Source organism: Carassius gibelio, chromosome B19 (assembly GCF_023724105.1).
Source record: "Carassius gibelio isolate Cgi1373 ecotype wild population from Czech Republic chromosome B19, carGib1.2-hapl.c, whole genome shotgun sequence".
In the NCBI taxonomy this organism is placed as follows: Eukaryota; Metazoa; Chordata; class Actinopteri; order Cypriniformes; family Cyprinidae; genus Carassius; species Carassius gibelio.
In genome coordinates this window covers 27,979,059-27,998,664 of record NC_068414.1, presented here as the reverse complement: position 1 = coordinate 27,998,664, position 19,606 = coordinate 27,979,059, and the positions used below count along the sequence as shown (strand labels likewise).

The 19,606-nt window shown below is 35.4% G+C and overlaps 1 protein-coding gene across 1 annotated transcript; it reads right to left on the bottom strand.

The window, feature by feature from the left end:
• Positions 1-897: 897 nt before the first annotated feature.
• LOC127978718 (voltage-dependent calcium channel gamma-7 subunit-like) lies at positions 898-18,404 on the bottom strand. The gene is made up of 6 exons (XM_052583587.1): positions 18,187-18,404; positions 13,084-13,279; positions 11,088-11,174; positions 10,489-10,629; positions 5,190-5,335; positions 898-3,704 (listed from the first exon to the last, which is right to left on the bottom strand). Exons 2-6 carry the CDS (start codon positions 13,277-13,279, stop codon positions 3,249-3,251), a joined length of 1,026 nt encoding a protein of 341 aa, XP_052439547.1. The 5' UTR covers positions 18,187-18,404; the 3' UTR covers positions 898-3,248.
• Between the last annotated feature and the right edge of the window lie 1,202 nt (positions 18,405-19,606).

Here is a 19,606-nt window from a genome sequence, read left to right as displayed (position 1 = left end):
GTCTTGATGTCTTTTGAAAAAGGACCACAACTAGGACTAATCTAGCATAGCATTCAAAAAATAAAATAATTAAGTTTAAATATGTCATTTTTGCACTGTATGTATGCACAGAATTAAAATGACAGGTATGGGTGTGCTAGTTAGATGTATTAGCTAGCTAGCTGGCTAACATGTACAAATAAAATACAAAATGTAGTCTTTATTTTGTTGCCTTTGTTGTCTGTTAGACTACTTTACGAATTTCATATTGCTCATATTTCCTTTTATTGTAATAACTACTTTTCACTGTGTGTAGTTGTGGGAGTAGCTCAAGTCTGGTCTCTTCAATAGGCTATTTTATCAGATTCACTTATAAAATACATAGCCTAAAAGATGCTTCAACATCTCCATTTATTTATTATCACAATTTATTTACTACTTATTTATGTTAATACTTATCATTATTTATGTTATGTTATATTATAGTAAAGAATATAAAAATCTGCATTTTCAAAATTATTGTTTTTTTTTTAGTTATGTGGACATAAAATCTCACCTATAGGGCACCAACAGAGCCTGGGCCGGACCTGATATTAATTACAATAAATGATGCATAATGATATATAACTAATCCTAAACCCTAATCTAAACCCTAACCATATAGTTAGTAAAAGTAGTTAATATATATATTACTCAGTACTTGAATGTATATGTACACTGTGATCAAATAAAACATAACCAGAGAAAGCAGTTCTCTGTAATGTAGGCTAAAGTTGTATTTATGATGGCATATCATGTAATAACCATTCCAGTATTTTTGTCCTATATTTAAATAACACATTAAATGCAGTAAATATTTTAAATGCATTATTAGTATATTAGAAAATTATTAGAAATGCAATGGACATAAAACACAAGTCATTTGGTGTGCAATTTATTTTAGTTTCTTAATTTTTAAGCAAATTCCAGATTACAAAGAAGAAATGCCACAGTTTTAATAATAATAATAATAATAATAATAATAATAATAATAATGATTATATTAATAATAACTGTCATCATCACCATCTTAAGTCAGGCACAATTGCTTTGGCATTATGGAATGAAAGGCATGCAAAACTGATACTGAAAACAGAAAAGTAAAGACAAGAAGGCTGAGAGAGAGAAGAGAGAGAAATGAAGGGTAAAAGAGGAAAAGACAAGCCAAATGAGTGAGGCAGCTTCAGCTTAATGGGACTCTGAGAGAGACAAATCATGACAAAGGACAGCCCAATGGGAAAAAGCAAAAAAAAAAAAAAAAAAAAAAAAAAAAATCAATAACTAAATAACAAAACATTAGGAGGAATAGGGTATGAGGATGGAAAAAAAATGTCATGCAAAATGGTACATACATATTTATAAGCCAGACCCTCAGCGTAGAGCGCAACAACAACAAATGTCAACTGGAACTGAGAGAGCAGAAAGCTCATTATAACGCAATTATTAGTAAAAGACAAGAAACATAAACAGATATTCAGATTTCAGACTTAAAAGCAGACTAAATTTGTACCACCAGCAATACTTGAATAAATATTAGGATTCAAAAATCATTCCTCTTGCTCTTTTCATTTCCCAGAAATCATACCTTCAGTTCTGCATATCCCACTTGTAATAATGCTATAATATAAATAGTTATACTACTGTATGTATTTCTTTACTATCCAGCAGGAGCCAGTCCTGTTCTTTATAACTATTCGTATTTCATAACAATATATGATCATAATATTTACACACAATAATGAACTCTCAGTTACAACACTCTGGAAAGTATCTCAAGCTTCTGTGCATTAAAAGTTTAAGGGCTTAACAGGCATAACAGGTCATTATAATAATATCTATTAGCTAATATTTATTAAGGGATATTTTTCTACAAAGGTCGACGCTTATGCATTATTAGGAGAAGGGACTGATTTATTGGTATAATAATCATACTGTACAAACTGTCTTTACTGCATTGCTCAATCAATGCAGTATCCGCAGGCACCAGGTCTATGAAAGTGCTGACTCATCGGTTTCATTTTAGTCAATGAATCGAACACAGATTTCATACAACTTGTGGTTCAGACAAGGTTCTTCAGCACTGTAATGCACTAATACTGCATGGCCAGTAGATGGCGCAATACACCAGGAGCGCTCAAGCACATTGTTTGGTTCTAAATCCTTCCTCATGTTGATTTCAGTTATTTTTCATGAACCCATATTACTGTAAAAAAACATGATCTCTGAAACACTGCAGGACTGATATACAACAGCTTCCGCTATAACACATACGCAGGTTTACAATTCATTTTGTATAATAAACAATTCAATTAATAGTCGTAGTAATAATATCAATAATAAACAAGAACGGCTGCAATTTTAAGATGATGACTGAACAGTGAATTCATACAGGAGTCAACCTCCATTCTAGGTTAAGGTAAATGTTACAAATTTTCAAACGTTTCCTTTTTGTATCGTGCTATACCACTGCTAAATGTTTTTAAAACATTATATATTTTTTTTTATTAGAGAGCACAAGAAAACACAAGGCATATTGAGGGCCGTGGGGCCAAGCGAACAACATCCCAGTAAAGAAACATCAGCCAGCTTTGCAGCACATCTACCCTGATGTACAAATCTAAAAACATTACAAATTGATAGTAAAGGACAAATCGAACCTCTGCACCTAAAGTTTTCTTTGCCCACATGATGAAACGTAGGTAAATATGTCGGAATACACTAGATGACTACTGCTCTTGATACACCGTTTACAGAAATCGTCTGCTGAAATAAATCCGCAACATCATTTAAAGAAATCTGCCACATTTAGGGCACATTCGTGTCTTTTTGCTTTAGTAAAAACAAGAAATGGTATAAATAGCCTCATGGTGCTATGATATATGAGGTATGAGGGGATGAAAACTGTTGTGGTGTGCAATAAGATTTAAACATTTTACATAGAAATTTAAATATCTATACAGTTGTTTTCAACTATTTTCAGCAAGTCAGTATTTTGTACCTTTCTTCACCAAACATTCTTTCTATATGTATAAATGCTATTCCTCCACTTATTAATCTCGCTCTGAGAATCTGTTAAACTTCATTCAGGCACAGAATTGTAAGTGAATCACTTCCTCGTCTATGTCTTTTCAACTTAGCACCCTTTTGATCCCATAGTCTCTGGAGATTTCTCCTCTTATCTAATGTTATGCCCATATTTCAGTTGTTTAAGAACCTTAAACAGAGGAAATCTAACATGGGGAGGCGCTCATACGCATATGCGCATGGTAGCGAGGGGGAGGGACTGCAGAGGGGGGCGTGGCCATTGGGAGGGACTGAGGGGCGTGGCTGCCGGAATGGGAGGAGTGGATGGTGTGAGGATAGGAAGAGGAAGAGGAGGAAGAAGCAGGTGGGAGGTGATAGCTGGCCCCGGACGAGGGGCCCGAGGAAGAGGGTGGATTGGAGGGCCTGCCGCTTTTCGCCGGAGGAGGCAGCGGGGTCTGGTTGAGCTGAATGGAGATGTCACTGGACACCTCGGAGCCGCTGCGTCCACGCTGAGGAGGAGGCCAGGAGTCGGGGTGCAGGTACTGGCCACTGTAGTCGCTGCATTCAGACAGACGAGGGCGATACAACGCAGGGTGGGGCCGGTACATCTCTTCCTCAGCGTAACGTTTCATGAAGAGATAGACAGACATGACTCCAGCACCCTGGTACAACAATACTAGTCAACCAACATCATTCAGTTTACAGGGTCAGTTCACCCACAAATGAAAAATCTGTCAATATTTACTCACCCTCATGTCATCTTCAGAACACAAATTAAGATATTTTAGATGAAATCCAAGAGCTCTCTGACCCTCCATAGACAGCAAGGAAACTAACATGTTCAAGGCCCAGAAAGGTAGTAAGGACATTGTTAAAATAGTCCGTGTGACATCAGTGGTTCAGCTGTAATTGTATGAAGCTACTAGAATACCTTTTAAATTCAAACAATTATTCAACAGTTCTTCTCTTCCGTGTGAGACTTCGACGTGCATTCACGACACTATCACGACATATGCAGGGTTAGGGATTTTATCAAGAATATCTTACATTGTGTTCTGAAGATGAACAAAGGCTTTACAGTTTTGGAACAACATGAGGATGAGTAATTAATGACAGAATTGTCATTTTTGAGCAAAGAATCTCTTGAAATTCAAAATCAAGTCTTTTTTTTTTCTTTTAGAAATATCAGAGATAAAATGTTCCTACAGTTTAACAGAACCTAACAGTAACCCTAATGTCAATATAACCTAACAGATATCACTTCAAATAGATGTTCTGAGAAATCACACCTTTCTATGTGACATTCCTATGCAAAAAAAAAAAAAAAAAAGTCCTAAAAAGCTTGTGTTTTATTTTCCGCCAAAAACTAACCAATTAGAAATGCTCTCTGCCCAAGGGGTCAAGTTTGGCTGGTTAGCATGACCCAGTTAACTACACCATCTGGGGGCATAAAGCATATTTTTGCATTGACAGACATTCAAAACTAATGTATGTGTGTAGTTTGATGGAATAACTACATAAACTATGTTATTTATTCTCTTAAAATTGAAAAATATATTAAAATAGAAAACTGTTATTTTATATTGTAATATTTCACAATATTCTAGTTTTTTTATTGTTATTGATCAGTATTGTTGATCAAATAAATCCAGCTTTGGAGAGGATTAGAGACTTCTTTCAAAAAAAAAAATCTAAATATTATAAATCCCAGACTTTTGAATGACAGTGCACAAAATTGGCAGAAGTTCGAAAGACTACTAATTTAATCCTAAAACTTCGTCTATTTCCGGGCTTAAATTCGATTTTGAGTTTTTCTTTAGTATGATCTCAGACTTTTGCACTCTAATGTATGCATATATATAATAACAATATAAGTTGAGGTTACTTCAGACAGTGGATGCTGAAATTTACAAATTGCTGCACTGAACTTAATTAGCATATATGCAGCATAACGGAAATGTGTAGCCTTCACCCCAGCAAAAGCTAAGCTAAAATGAATGCATACTGATGAGGGCAGACCTATTGGTTTAGCAGCTAACAGCAGTGAAAGCTGTTAACACAGCTGCATATTAATGAACTGAGCTCTGTGATAAGAGTACACACACAGTCAGCTCGAGTGTTAACAGTCGCTGGGCTCTGTGACTGACCTCTTTGAGCAGGAAGGAGCTGGCAGCAAAGGCAAACGACCAGCCATAGTGGTAATGAAAGAACTGCTCCGGCTCCCGAGGCCTGTTCATCACTTCATCATTGATACTGGAGATATACAATACCAGACCAACAACTAAACTCAAACCTAAGAGAGAATAAAAGAGGGAAGAAACAATAAATCATGACAGAAAAGTGGTTAATCATGAAAAAAAAGGCAGGACAGCCTTGTTTTGGATACTCATCCACATCCAAAGGCAACCCGTTTTGGGCACAGGAACTGTTTTTTTTTTTTTTTGTATTCAGTCCGATTGAACCAAAAATTGTGCATGTAATCGTAGCCAGTGCTAACAAATAATAATTATAATAATTAAAATAATAAACAAAATTATTTCCTTTTTACACTTGCTTATATGTTATTCTACTGTATATTATTACTCAATATTGTTCAATCTTTTTATCAATTAGCACACGTTTTGATTTTCTTATTGAAACTGGCTGATTGCTAATACATCTCAGTTTTTGAATGCATGATGCCAACATTTTCACTTAAAAACTGAGATGCATAAGCTCAGATCAGTGATGCCTGTGATCAGTAAGTTCCAAAAAGAAATACAAAACCTCTGCTAACTACAAGAAAACAAGTGGACAAAAAGATTGAATCCAAGGCAACAATATAGCATTATAAGAGATTTACAAGAAATGTACAAGATAAACAACAAATTACATAAAGTACTGTATTTGCAGCACAGTACAAGGTTTACGATGGTTTCACAGCCTGGCCAGTTTTGCTGAACTCCTAGCCTCACCAGATGAAAACTTCTAAAACCAGGCAAAAGTCTAGCCTGACCAGGCTCTGGTCTTAGATGGTTTAAACTGTCTAAGCTTAAAGGAGCCTAAAAGCATTCAGCAACAATGGCAAATGAAAGAAACAAATACACCTTGTAAACATCTAGATGAAAGTACAGTTGATGCCGCAGTGTTTTCCTATTAGGCTACTGAACAGTCAACATTATTTTCTTCTGAAAGCACGGTGCGGAGAGGGTACGATAAAGCAGCATACCAACACGCAACCTGTCATACCGGGAAGCATTGACATTTATAGCGTACTCAAATGTTGCTGTGTTATGATGGAGAAAGCTCTGCTGCGGTAATTGTGGAGAGCAGGAGAAAAAAAGAGAGAGGGGGAAACAGTGGTAAGCAAAGCCTCTGGCGTAACCAAACACATTATCGCAGTCTGTCACTGCAAGCTGTCTATGCTGCGAATACCAACAAGGAATGTGCTTACATATTTACTTTTCGCATTAGAAATGCAAGACATTGGAAATTAAGCTGTTGTGTCACACAACTGGACATATACAGTATTCCCGAACAGCAAAGCAGTTGGCATTTTTCAAATATCGGCATTGACCGATACGTTTTTCTTCTTGGCCGATGTGCTCGAGGCGAGACTTCTATTTTGACAGCGCTGAAAACGGCAGTGCCTGAGCACACTGTGCTCACCCCTGATTTCCACTGCACACGTCTGCGGTGCATTAAATCAGGCTTTACTTTGGGAAGTAAAGCTAAAGCTGATCGCAGCTACTCTAGTCAATGCTTGTGTTCACACCAGACTTTTCAAAGGCGTATATCACATTACTATATTTTTACTAGGAGGCCACAAAAAGATGACGAGAGGTTCATCCTAAAAGTTGAAAACTTCACATTATTATATGACACCACGGATCGTTTTCAAAAGGACAATTAAAAAAGGACTGTAGGCTACACGCTCCTGACTGTAATTAAAGGCATAGTTCACCCTAAAATGTCATTTCTGTCATTGTTTATTCACTCACATGTTGTCCCAATCCTATATTCATTTATTTCTTGTGCTGAACACAAAAGAAGATATTGTGAAGAATCTGGGTAACCAAACAGTTGCTGGTCCACATTGACTTTGATAGTATGGGAAAAAAATACTATGGAATTCATATGGACTGTTTGGTTTTCCACCTTTTAGCAGAAAAATGAAACTCATTCAGATTAAAATTTTTTTTGAGTGGGTACATGAAGGTATAAAAAGCAAAACACAACCTATTTTATTTTTTGGGAGAATTAATCATTTAATGTTCAATACTCAATACTCTTGACTGAAAAACTTAATACAGTTGCTTTAATAGGAATCAATGTATATACTGTTTTTTTTATTTGTTGATTACATTTTTTGAATACTCCTGCAAATACTATTATACCAGAAAATAAAACACTGTTTATTTTTATTTGTATATTATGTGTATTTGTAATGTGTATCTCTGTTCTTATTTTTTTAATAACAAAGATAAAATAATGACACAGATTTTTTATCTTCTCCCACTTTGGCCTAAATATCTGCCATACTTTTTAAATATCTTGTTACCTTAAAGTAACAAGCTTTGTCTTTATAATAGGGAAATTAGTTTGGCTGTAATGCTCAAATTGCTTACAAAATAGAAAAACCCAACATGACAAAGAATCGTGATAAAATCATGATATATATATAAAAATGTTTTGATATTTTGCCATAACGCCCACATGAACAAGCCAATACACCCTATCCCATCCCATTTTATATTATTAGTAATAGAAAGGCAAACATTATAATACTTTCTCGTTTGCCATCAACATTGAGCAAATATGCATTTATTTCAGTATGCAGTATGTAAAATGAGGGTTACCATGGCTTTATTTGAAAAATATGATTCCCAATGCACAAATACTGAGTGCCCTATTGGTTACAGTGTTTACTTACTTTAAAAAAAAAATTGTTTATCAAATATTTATTTATTTGTGAAAAATACTGTCATCTAAAGTATAAGTATGTTTATTTTACATATTTATTTTTTTATCCATTGTCAAATGATTCCAAATAAAAAATTATATCTGCTTTATATCTGCTTTATATCAGCTATCGCCCCCTGCTTTCCAAGATATCGGTATCAGCTTCAGCATCGGCTGTCAATAAAACAATATTGGTTGACCACTAATAAGATACATAAAGACTTGATCAACCTGCTTCTATACCATAGTCGACTACTGTATACTACAGTTTAGAACATCACAGACTGCGTTTTTGTTTTTTGCAGGGTTATGCATGTCTATGTTCAGCATTTTGCAGAAGTGCTGTTGTGGTGTCTTGTGCTTTATTAATAATTCTGTTGTACAAAATGCTGAGCTAAATGTAACATTAGCACCTGATGCAGTGCTACATGGCACAGCGCTGGACAGGAGCCAGGGGTGCCACAGGAATCTGCAGTCTTACTACTGAATCCATTATTATTAAACTGCAGTATTTGCGTGCATTAAAGCCGCATTGGCTGCGATGCATGGGACATGTTGACCTGGCTCTGTGCAAACAATTGAGGGGCTTTGCTGATTCCTGACTCCTCCACTGCTGCTGACTCCTTGCTTTTGCCTCTTTGTTCATTTCCTGGCATCTAATGAGGACGGTGAGGCAAATTAGATTTTAACAGCCACTTAATGATTTACTGTATTCTAATGAGCAAATGTTGATTGTTTTGATTGGAGTGTAAATAGTCTCACGTAGAAGTGCAAATCAAGTGCTGCAATTAAGCAACAAGTTATGTGAGACTATGCTGTATTGTGAATATAGCAATTTAAACTCAAAGTTATTGAGTTGAAATTATCACATCATGCAAGAAGAAAAAAGCGATTGATGATCAATTATATAATTCACACTTACTGTAGCATTTACTTGATCACAAATGCAGAAATCTTGTTTAATACTGCAATAATACAATGTAAAAAATTTCATATTATATTTATATATATAGTTAATATATTTTCTATTTAAATATTTTTTGAAATGTTGTGTATTCTTATAATGGCAAAGCTAAATTTTCAGCAGCCATTACTCCAGTCTTCAGTGTCACGCGATCATTTGGATCTTATTAGCACATCATTAGCACATTTTTATGTGATAATTTTGTGCTCAGTAAATATTATTATCAATATTAGAAACAGTGTTTGGAAACTGTGAACTAAAGTTCAAAAGAACAGCATTTATTTGACATACAGTATCGTTCTTTTGTAACATTATAAATACCTTTACTGTCACTTTTGACCAATTTAATGCATTGTTGCTGGATAAAAGTATTCCTTTCTTTTCAAAAATTTTTTTTCATTGTTCAAGGGGGCCGGGCCACCAGGGGGTATCAGCAAACTTATATATATATATATATATATATATATATATACTTTCATATTTCTTTTTTTCCATTAAGTTTTGAATTAAGAACATTATTGAACTCTTAGAACATCTGATTGACTTTATAAACCTTATAATCAGTATACATAGAAAGGAAACATCATAGGCTATAGGAAAAAAATGTTGCGCACCACAGTTATATCCTGTATGAAGTTGATATCATTATTTGAGGAGACTGTGGAATGATACAAAAGACACGAAACAGCTATGGGACAATGAACAGTTGCACAGATGAGTGTGAATAATGTAAAACTATATGAATGAACGCAGCATTCCGCAATCAGAATGAAATATTCTAGAGTGCTGTTTAAAAGCGGTCCTGTTCCAGCATTCTAGAGCTGTTCAAACACAAGCTTTCTAAAGCTTCATGGGAAATCTGTTCCTGCTGGCTGATTTGTACAGCTGTCAGCAGGAAACTGATACAATCAACTAATAAAGTTCTGCCACATCGCTGTCTTCAAGCCACACTGAGAACTGTGAAATTCACAGCGCCGCAGTTCAGTCTGTACTGGTACACCTTGAGAAAATTTGCAATTAAACGGCTTTATTATTTTGGTATTAATCCAGCCCTATACATCTGTTATGTATTTAGTTGAATGCTTCCAGAGTTCTTTCAGAACGTTCATGCACACCAAATCTGTTTTAAGACATACTTTGCATGCAAATTAGTCAAATTTAAACACACTTGGATATTCTTGACAATCTGTTTCTATTAGCCTAATGCAAATGACAGCTGTTATGCAGAGCTCTGTTGACTTGATCAGAGAGACCGCTGTTATTAATTACTGTTTGTGATAAAAAAGGAGCATTTAATGGATATTGTGTCCCACACATTACCATAGATGGATATCGGGAACACCATTCATTAAATATGCAATCCTCTCAGTGGGATTCTAAGCCTGATTTCGGACGAAGTTGTGGAGAATTCCCAGGCTCATCACTGAAACTGGATATCAACAAACAGCATCTAATCTAGAGTATAAACGCAGATACACAACTATGGGCAGCAAAAATGAGAAACATGATGATTAGAACTTATATATTTTCATATACCTCACCTGATAAGATGAAGAAGATTCCAGAGATGAAGGCCAGGATGGTGCGCTGGGGACGGATGTGGCCGATGTTGCTTATGACAAAGGCCGTGAAGACAAAGAGGAGTGAGACCATAGGAAACGGGGTGGCCGTCCTCACCATTTCTGATAGAGACAGAAAAATAGTGATTATCAGTTACAGCACCTAAATAAATATTGATATATTTCTATGTAATAGATTTATAAATGTATATAATATAATATAATATTTGTGTATAATTATTATGCATGTAGTTTTTATGGTGTCATTATATTGAAAGTCATTAAATTGTACATATTCACATTATTGTTACATCAAATGATTAAAGACTACAAATGACTGTTTCAATTATTTAAACATAGAAATGTATATATACATATATACATATATATATACATATATACATATAATAGATATTTATATATAATATAATATAATATAATATAATATAATATAATATAATATAATATAATATAATATAATATAATATAATATAATATAATATAATATAATATAATATAATATAATATATTTACTGTTCCTTTTTTATTCATATACAATAAAGTGCATTCATTTTTCTTACTCAGTATATTGGCTGTGTTCTCAGTAGTGATCTCTATTTCTGGCTCGGTGAAGTATTCAGATGCCACACATCTCCCCTTCTCTGGCCCTGAGATAGAAGGAGAGACAGAGAGAGAGACAGACAGGGGAACAAAGAGAGACAGAGAAAGAGAGACAGGGACACAAAGAGAGACAGAAAGAGTGTAGAGGCAGAGTGGGACAGAGATTGACAATGACAGTAGGGGAGACGGAGACAAACAGAGAGAAACACACCAATGATTTTGGTTCAAACACTGAGAAGAGAGGTGAGAAAACTCACATGCACTACACGTATACACTGCTCTTGGTCAGATGCATCATGGATTTTTTATTTTTTTTGCACCAGTGGTTGTCCTGACTTAGTCCAAGCGATATACTGTATATATATATTGCTTGTTTTTTTGCATATATGCAATTACACAATATAATTAAATGACTGAATATTCTTCTTTCCAACACTTTGCAAAATGTAGTATTTAACATTAGTTTTCACACATACTTTTTAACTTTGAAATTCTGCAAGAAACTATTCATCAGTGATAAAAATAATATGAGGTGAGAAGATTTTTTTTTTTTTTTTTAAATAACTTTTAAAGTGAACACAAATTATCTTATCTATTTTTATGAAAGAACGCTAATATTTTGGAAAAAGAATGCAAAGTTTTTTTGTGTTTTTTTTTTTTTTTTGGTTGGATGCAATACTTTTGTGAGAGAATGCAAAAACACTGAACAATTATTTTTCTAATCCTGTCCCTTTAAAGGCTTTGTATATCTGACAAAACACAAAAACAATTCACAAAACTATATGGAGATGAGTTTCGTCTTATTGCTAAAAACTGTCGGAAGGTTCTTGACTTTTGATACATCTCTAGTAGGGAGAATACAAAATAATCAAATAGCAAATATGAATATAAATTAATAATTATGTTAAACATATTTATTAAATATTAAAATGTGACATAAAATAAATGTTTGTAATAAAAAAAAGATCTCTGAAAAATGTCTCTGTCCTAGCACCCTTCCTTCCCCTTTTGAAAACCATTGTTTTAGACAAAATATTTGAACCTACAGTCATTTTAATAATTGTAACTTTATTCAATGTCATTTCCAAAGATACTGTTAAGATAAAAAATCTGAATGTGCATGACTCTTCTGCATATCGTGCATGAGAGCAGGGCACATTAGAGCTCCCTTTCAGCAAACACATACAAAAAACTAGATCCTGCTTGAGCACACATAAATCATATGCTCTCCGGAGCGCATGGAAAGTGTGCAAATTATACATACAACACACCTAATTGGTGAAGAGTCTTGCTGTAGTGATTTGTCAAACTCCCACAAACAGCCAAACTAAATACCAGGACTGGTTAAGCTAGAAACAAGGTGACATCATCTTCACACTTCTCTTAGTCAGCCATTCGCAGCCAACTGGTGTGGCATCATTTCAGTCCACCTCAGCACTTCCTGTCAGTGTCATATAAACAAACCAGTATGCAATGCAAAGCAACATAAAAATGCAATTTTCCATAAGCAAAACCGAGAAATGCTTGTTTCATTGCATGTTTTCTTAGCCTATGAATTTGATGTGGTTACTGACTTGCCATCTCACAGTGGTTTGCCCACACAGCCTCACTAGTTCCTGTTTCAATGTCTGGCACGATCTAGGAGGGTGATGCAATAGGATGCCACACCAGTGCAGTGCAGGGACAAAGAAGACCAGCTTGCATAGCACAGCAGGACACCCCGCAAATAAACCGTGACTAAACCAAGACTCTGTCTTCTGATGATACAATGATGCACAGGGATTCAATGGTGGATCTGCGTGTAACACCTGATGCAGGAGTTAAAGTCGAGACAAAGCGATGCATAACAGCGTGACGCCAAAATCAACTGGCGTTTGATTTTTTTAATCAGGCATCTGTCTCAGCAACAAACTGATCAGCAATAGAAGACGATGTAGCACTAGTAAGGGGACCTACCAGCCACAAAACAGACCCTCCAGAGTCCAGAATGCAGAGCCATCTTCACCTCTGTGGTCTGGTTCTGCTGGAGGACAATGCCTTCTTCCATTAGCAGCCAGTAGTCCGTCGACACAGCCACACCCACCAGGAGTAAACCGCATGCCCCAAACACAGACGACAGTAGCGTCAGTGCTCTGGTGCTAAATGAACTCATCTAGAAAGACGGGAGAGAAGAACATGCATAAATAAATAAAATATAATTTCATATATTGTGGATTGTTGCCAGGGAACTGCTATGTGGTTGCAAGGGTGTTCTGGACTGTTTTCTAGATGCACTAATATTCCAGTTTCAGAGTCAGTGAGATTTATCAAAAGTGGCATTAAATACATTTAGAATGTTACAAAAAAGCCTTAAAATAAATGTTTCTCGGTTTCAACAAAAGTACCATATAACTCTAATAATAATATAAATAAAACTCTGATAATAAGAAGCAATGTTTCTTTAATAACAAATCAACATATTAGAATGATTTCTGAAGGATCATGTGGCACTGAAGATTTATTAATGACTGCTGAAAATTCAGCTTTGCATCACAGCAATAAATCACAAATGTTTTGATTAAATAAATGCAGCCTTGGTGATATGACTTCTTTCATTAAAAAAATAAAATAAAATAATTATAACAAAAGAATCTTACCAAACCAAACATCTAAATGATTGTGTATGCACTTGGTGAAATATGTAGGTTTCAGGACATAAATAAACAAACAAACAAATAAACAGATAAACATGTAAAAATAGCACATAGAATTACATTTTATAATTGTACCCCATCTCTAAGTGTGTTCCCTAAGAAACAAAACTGATGAGCTTTGTGTTTCAACTGAGAAACTGAGCAGATAAATGAACTGCTATTTGTTTTTAATAATGTTGCTTCTACTCAAAGTACTTACCGTAATTTGTGCAAAATCATGTGAAAAAACTAAAAAATCTTTCAATATTAACCATTGACCAATTAAGGGAAACAGAGTGCACTATAACAACTATAAGCCTGGAGTGATTATATTAGCTGTGCCTGAAGGGCTTGATGAAAAATTCCTCTCCATCAACTACTGAACTAGTGTGTGACTCATCAACAGAACAAACAGATGAAGGACAACAAGTCTCCTTTAAATAGTGTATGACTAAAATGATTAGGGGCAAGCCTGCAGTGAGACATATCTTCAAAATTACATGAGGGCTTAAAAACACTATAAATCATTAGTTATTTTATTTGATGGCTTTGCCACTAATGAACAGGACTGAATAGACAGGAAAGTACATGGAGAATGGGATTGGAATACAAGCTGGACTCTGCACCCCATGTAAGCATGTGCACTACCCACTGTCCCTAAAAAGGCTGCATTCTGATAAATAGTTGTGGATCACTAGCTAAATTCATCCTTTAAGGTTAAAGGGCAAGAGTGAACCCAGGGTTGTATGCATCACAGATGCCCTTTGCACTAATGTATATGTGTTGAACAGATCAATACATCCAATCTTGAAGGTTAACACCGAAAGAGACAATCAGAAATAATAATCATTGAGAAATGTAGAGAATGTGAAGTGTATCAGAAAGCTTTTGCAGTGTAATACCTCTTGGATTGCTACACATTTTGCTCTCATGCTCTAAAACACAAGTGAGGATTTGACTGGCATGCCTCCAGAAGACCCACAATTCCCTTAATTCACTGAATGGCACCATATAGCTGGTGGATTAGAAGCCCGGAAAATTAACATTTTTTGGGGGGCTTGGTTTTTGGCAGGGAGAGAAGAACACAATAATGGGTTATTATTGGTGAAATCCTCTCCGGTTAGTGTCGGGAGCCCCAGGGTGTGCTTGAAATGAATGAAGGATTCATAGTGAATGGTGGTTTATGTGTGCGGGTTAAGATAATCCACAGAGCATTGACAGAGCAGAGCTGAGGAGAAAGGGGTGCTTTGAAGAAAGTTAAAGGTGAGGAAAAATGGCTTCGGGAAAGATAATATGGTGAATAATGAAGTTCCTCTGAAGAAAGCATTAGCACTTTGGGTACCAGCATTGAAATAGTAGTACATTTTATGAAGAAAATGTGAGCAATGTGTGCATGTGTCTGGAGTATGCTGGGTGATTGGTTTTCAAATCATTGCTTGATTGCATTTTTTTTTTTTTGCTCAGTATATTGGATATGATTCATTGTCCAAAATGAATAAAATATTGAAATATTTAAAATATTTTAAAAAAAGCAAAAGTAATTGAATTTAATACATTTCATAATTATATTTAAATAGTAGGCCTACAATTTAAATAATCTTAACAAATATAGATATATAAATTATATATATTTTAAAATGTATGATTTTAATTGATTTGTTAGAGTTAAAGTTCATTTAGAAAATTAAAAATAGAATGTAAATAATTAGACGTATTAATTTAAATATTTATATATAATTTTAAATAATAAATTAAATGTATATAGTCAAAACAGAGTTAGGTAATTGTTAGAAATCCCTAATGCTAAGTATGCGCAAAATAACATTTGCACCTTTGTTTAAGTGTGCAAATAGTGTACCAGTAGCATACGGTCATACTAAACAGATAAAAAAATTAAAATAAAAAAACACGAATAAATCATAGTGGTCAATATGTGCATACTGCAGTAACAGCTTGTCATGCGATATGGCTATTGAAATGTAAATGTGCAGGTACCAGATGTAACCCGTTTTTAAAGCCGTGAGGTGCAAAGTGAGTAGAAAGGCACTCAATGAAAGAGAAAAAGATAAAAGAGAGTGAATCAAGGCTACAGGGTGGGAGAGAAAACAGTGAGGCAATTGGGAGCTGTCCATCACAGTGGTGCTGAAGTCAGGCGTCACACAGACCTGTGTTCACTCACCAAAGCTCTATAATCTTGATCAAGAAGGTTTTGCAATTTGTGAAAATAAAAAAAGTATGAAATGGTTTATTTTTGTCTAAAACACATATGTGTAACAAAAAAAGCACTCTAGTAAAAGTAGCCAATCCACTGTAGAGAAAAGCTTTTTTAATAAACTGAAATAAAAAAAAAGGAAGGTGAATACTAGGACTAATCCAAAACTTTTATGCCCACCCTAAAAGAACATGGGAAGCATCCAAGAGGAAAGTAAAGTAACTGTACAGTGCTGTAATCTACACTGGGCTGACAATCTGGCAGTCCTGTAAAACTCAATAAAACCCTCACTGCTGTGACCATTAAAAACACTATAACATATCTCAACCAGTCTAAAACATCAGCCCCTATTAGACGTACAGCACAACAGAACAATATCCAGTCGTCCTTTAAGCCTTCCAGGGAATTTGGGCAATATAGGTCTTACATCAGAGGGCATTAAATATATGCCAGACATGACCACATTTTGAAAGACAGCGCTCGTGGTGTACTGGGGGTTCCACAGATGGTGTGTCCACTCGGCTGGGGAGCAAGAGCCCAAGGGGAGTGTAGTTTTCTGTTGAGATGGCAATATGTTCCCTTGTCAGCAGGTTAGGCCAACTGGCAAGTGGGAAGAGTGTAGGAGGAAAATGAGTAGAGAAAACAGAGAGATACGTGCTTTGTAAAAGGATGGTATTCAAGTAGAACGAAAGGAGTGAGAGGAAAAAAAAGAACAGGGTCTGGGGAAAGACCTTGGCCCAAAATATCTCAGAGGACAGACGTGTATGCAGGCCTGCACGCATGTGCGAGCTCTCAATGACACACGCACATGCATTCACATGTGCACATTCATGACTTCAGCTCACTTCACAGAGATAGAAAGCTCCATTCACAAAGCTCAACTGATATCTTTATTTCAGCTGAGCAACAAGAAACCAGAAAGCAATCATACGTAACTCAAGGCAGAATCAACAGTATATAAATATATAAAACAATTCGGCCATTCTACACATCACTTTGTCCTCATCCACTCTCTCTTGCACTCTCTCTCTCTCTCTCTCTCACACACACACACACACACACACACACACCACCACTATCATAAAGAAGACTTTCTTTACACTCTTAAAAAGAAAGGTTTCAAAAGGGGGGGCTCTTTCAACAATGTCATAGAGCCATTTTAGTTCCTCAAAGAATCTTTCAGTCATCAGTTCTTAAAATATTTTTTTTTCCATAGTTTGGAATATATTTGAAAAATCTAAAGAGACTTTTTCCACTATAAAGAATCTTTTGTGGGATGAAAAGTTTCCATGAATGTAAAAAATTCTTCACGATTCTTCCATCGATTCCAAAAAAGAACCTTTATTGTATATAGATCGATGTAATGACATTTCCCGTCCTCTGCAGTTTTATATATATAAATATTATATAGCATATTAAGACATTTTCCTCATAAGTACAGCTGGATGGACCCCAAAAAGTGATATGAGATTGTACTATCCTTGCATCCCTTTGGTCCCTACAATAGAGATTTTTTCTCTCTCTATCATTTTGAGGACTTTCTTATTGGTTTATATACTCAGCTAATGTTATTTCCCATCCCTTGCCCCTAAACACAACCCTTACAGAAACATTTCTGCTTTAGCCTACTTATACAGTATGTAAGCTGGTCCTCCCTATATAGCTGATTTCAGGTTTTATTATCCTTGTTATAGGGACATTTGGTCCTCAAAATGAAGACAAATCCTGACCCACACACACACGCACACACAAACAGCGTGACTGCCCCTTCTCAATCCCCACAACCGCAGTACACTCTTTCCTCGTGGCGTTCCCAAAGTCAGCACTAGAGAAATGTACATCATCCATGACACATACAGTACCAGTCCCGCCACGACACGAGCCTATACTCTTACCAGACTACGAGTCTAAAAAATAAACCATACAAAACTCACATCTAAGATCATATAACATAAATACATCAACATTAAATGAACATTTCACTAGCTATATGACGTGGTCCGCAGTCGATATACTCAAATGCAAGGACTATATATGAACTGACTGATTCTGTCATACTTGGCTCGAAAGCACCGGAACGAATCGATCTCTCGACTTCAAACCACGCTGTCTAATCACGCGCCACTCATAAGGCGACGGTAACGTGTATGAAGAACGAAGAGCGCGAGCACTTACCGTCCAGCACGCGACCCCTTGTCAGCGCGGCACAGGCGTCGAGAGGAATGAGCGAACGCCTGGAAAACCTTGACAGATTTCGCAGTTTTCCTCTCTCTCTACCTCACTCGCTCTTTCACACACTAATAACACACACTCCACACACGCGTGTTCTCTTCCTCTCTCGCGCGCTCTCACTCTTTCAGCACTGCGGTGATTTGGCTGAATGGGGATGGGATGACAGAAGAGAGACTTTCACTCATGTAGTTTGACGCTGATGAGGCTCAATAAGGTCACGGTTAGTTTTAGGTCTGCATTTGTCGGTGAAGGCATGTGAGTCAGATACGGAGAATTTAACATTTCATTAGCAGATAGTTCCCTAAACGACAAAAACTAAAATGCATAAGTGCTTATACATACTTCCTTGTGGTACAGTAGATGTGATTGATTGATTGGTACATAAAGTGACTGGACACCTGTAATTTCTAAATGTATATACACACTGAAATTGAGATTTATACATAAGCTTGCCATTGATGTAGCTATATTTACAATTTCTTTTTTTTATGTAAAAGTATATGCATGGTCCTAAGAATATATATCAGAAAATATATTGAAATCATACCTTCACAATAAAATTACATGTATTTGTTGAAATATATATATTTTACAGTATATGGTAAGGAACCCTTTTACACTAAACATTATTTTACACTAAAATAATTCAACATTCATTAAATAAACAACATAAACTGCAACACAAAAGAGCCTAATGTACATAACTGATAACAAAAATAATTAGAAACATTTAAATATAAACTAAATCAAAATTATTAGCAGAAGGAATCTATCTTATTGCAACACAATGTACACTTTTTCACTTTAAATTTTTTTTTAACAACATATTTTTACTGTAAATGTTTATTTACGGGTTCAAATATTAAATATTTTAAAAGACAACATGTATTTTTGTTAAAAAACCTAATAATTTACTATCAATGTAATATATTTTACAGTATATGGTAAGATTATTTATAAGGCAACTTTTTACTAAAATTTTCTACAGTGCATAACAATATTCAGTTATTATTTTAAAGTGATATGAAACATAAAAATCTATGTGGTGAAAAAAGAATAAATGTTCTCTAAAAAAAGGAACAATTCCAAACTCCCATGTCAAATTCATCTGAAAGTATGGTGAATAACAGATGTTTAGGTCCACAGATGCCCACTGTACTGCAGTAACAGAAAGCAAATTCTGCTGAGGGAAACGTAGAGATACCACTAGACTGCAGCACATAAGCAGATGTTTACAACACTGCAGTGTGTTTGTTGTATGCAGCCTCTGAGTGTCTGTATGTGATAAACCATTATGTGCTAAAGAAAAAGTGTGTGTGTGTGTGTGTGTGTGTGTATGGTTCAAGGTGCTGCACTGCACAGC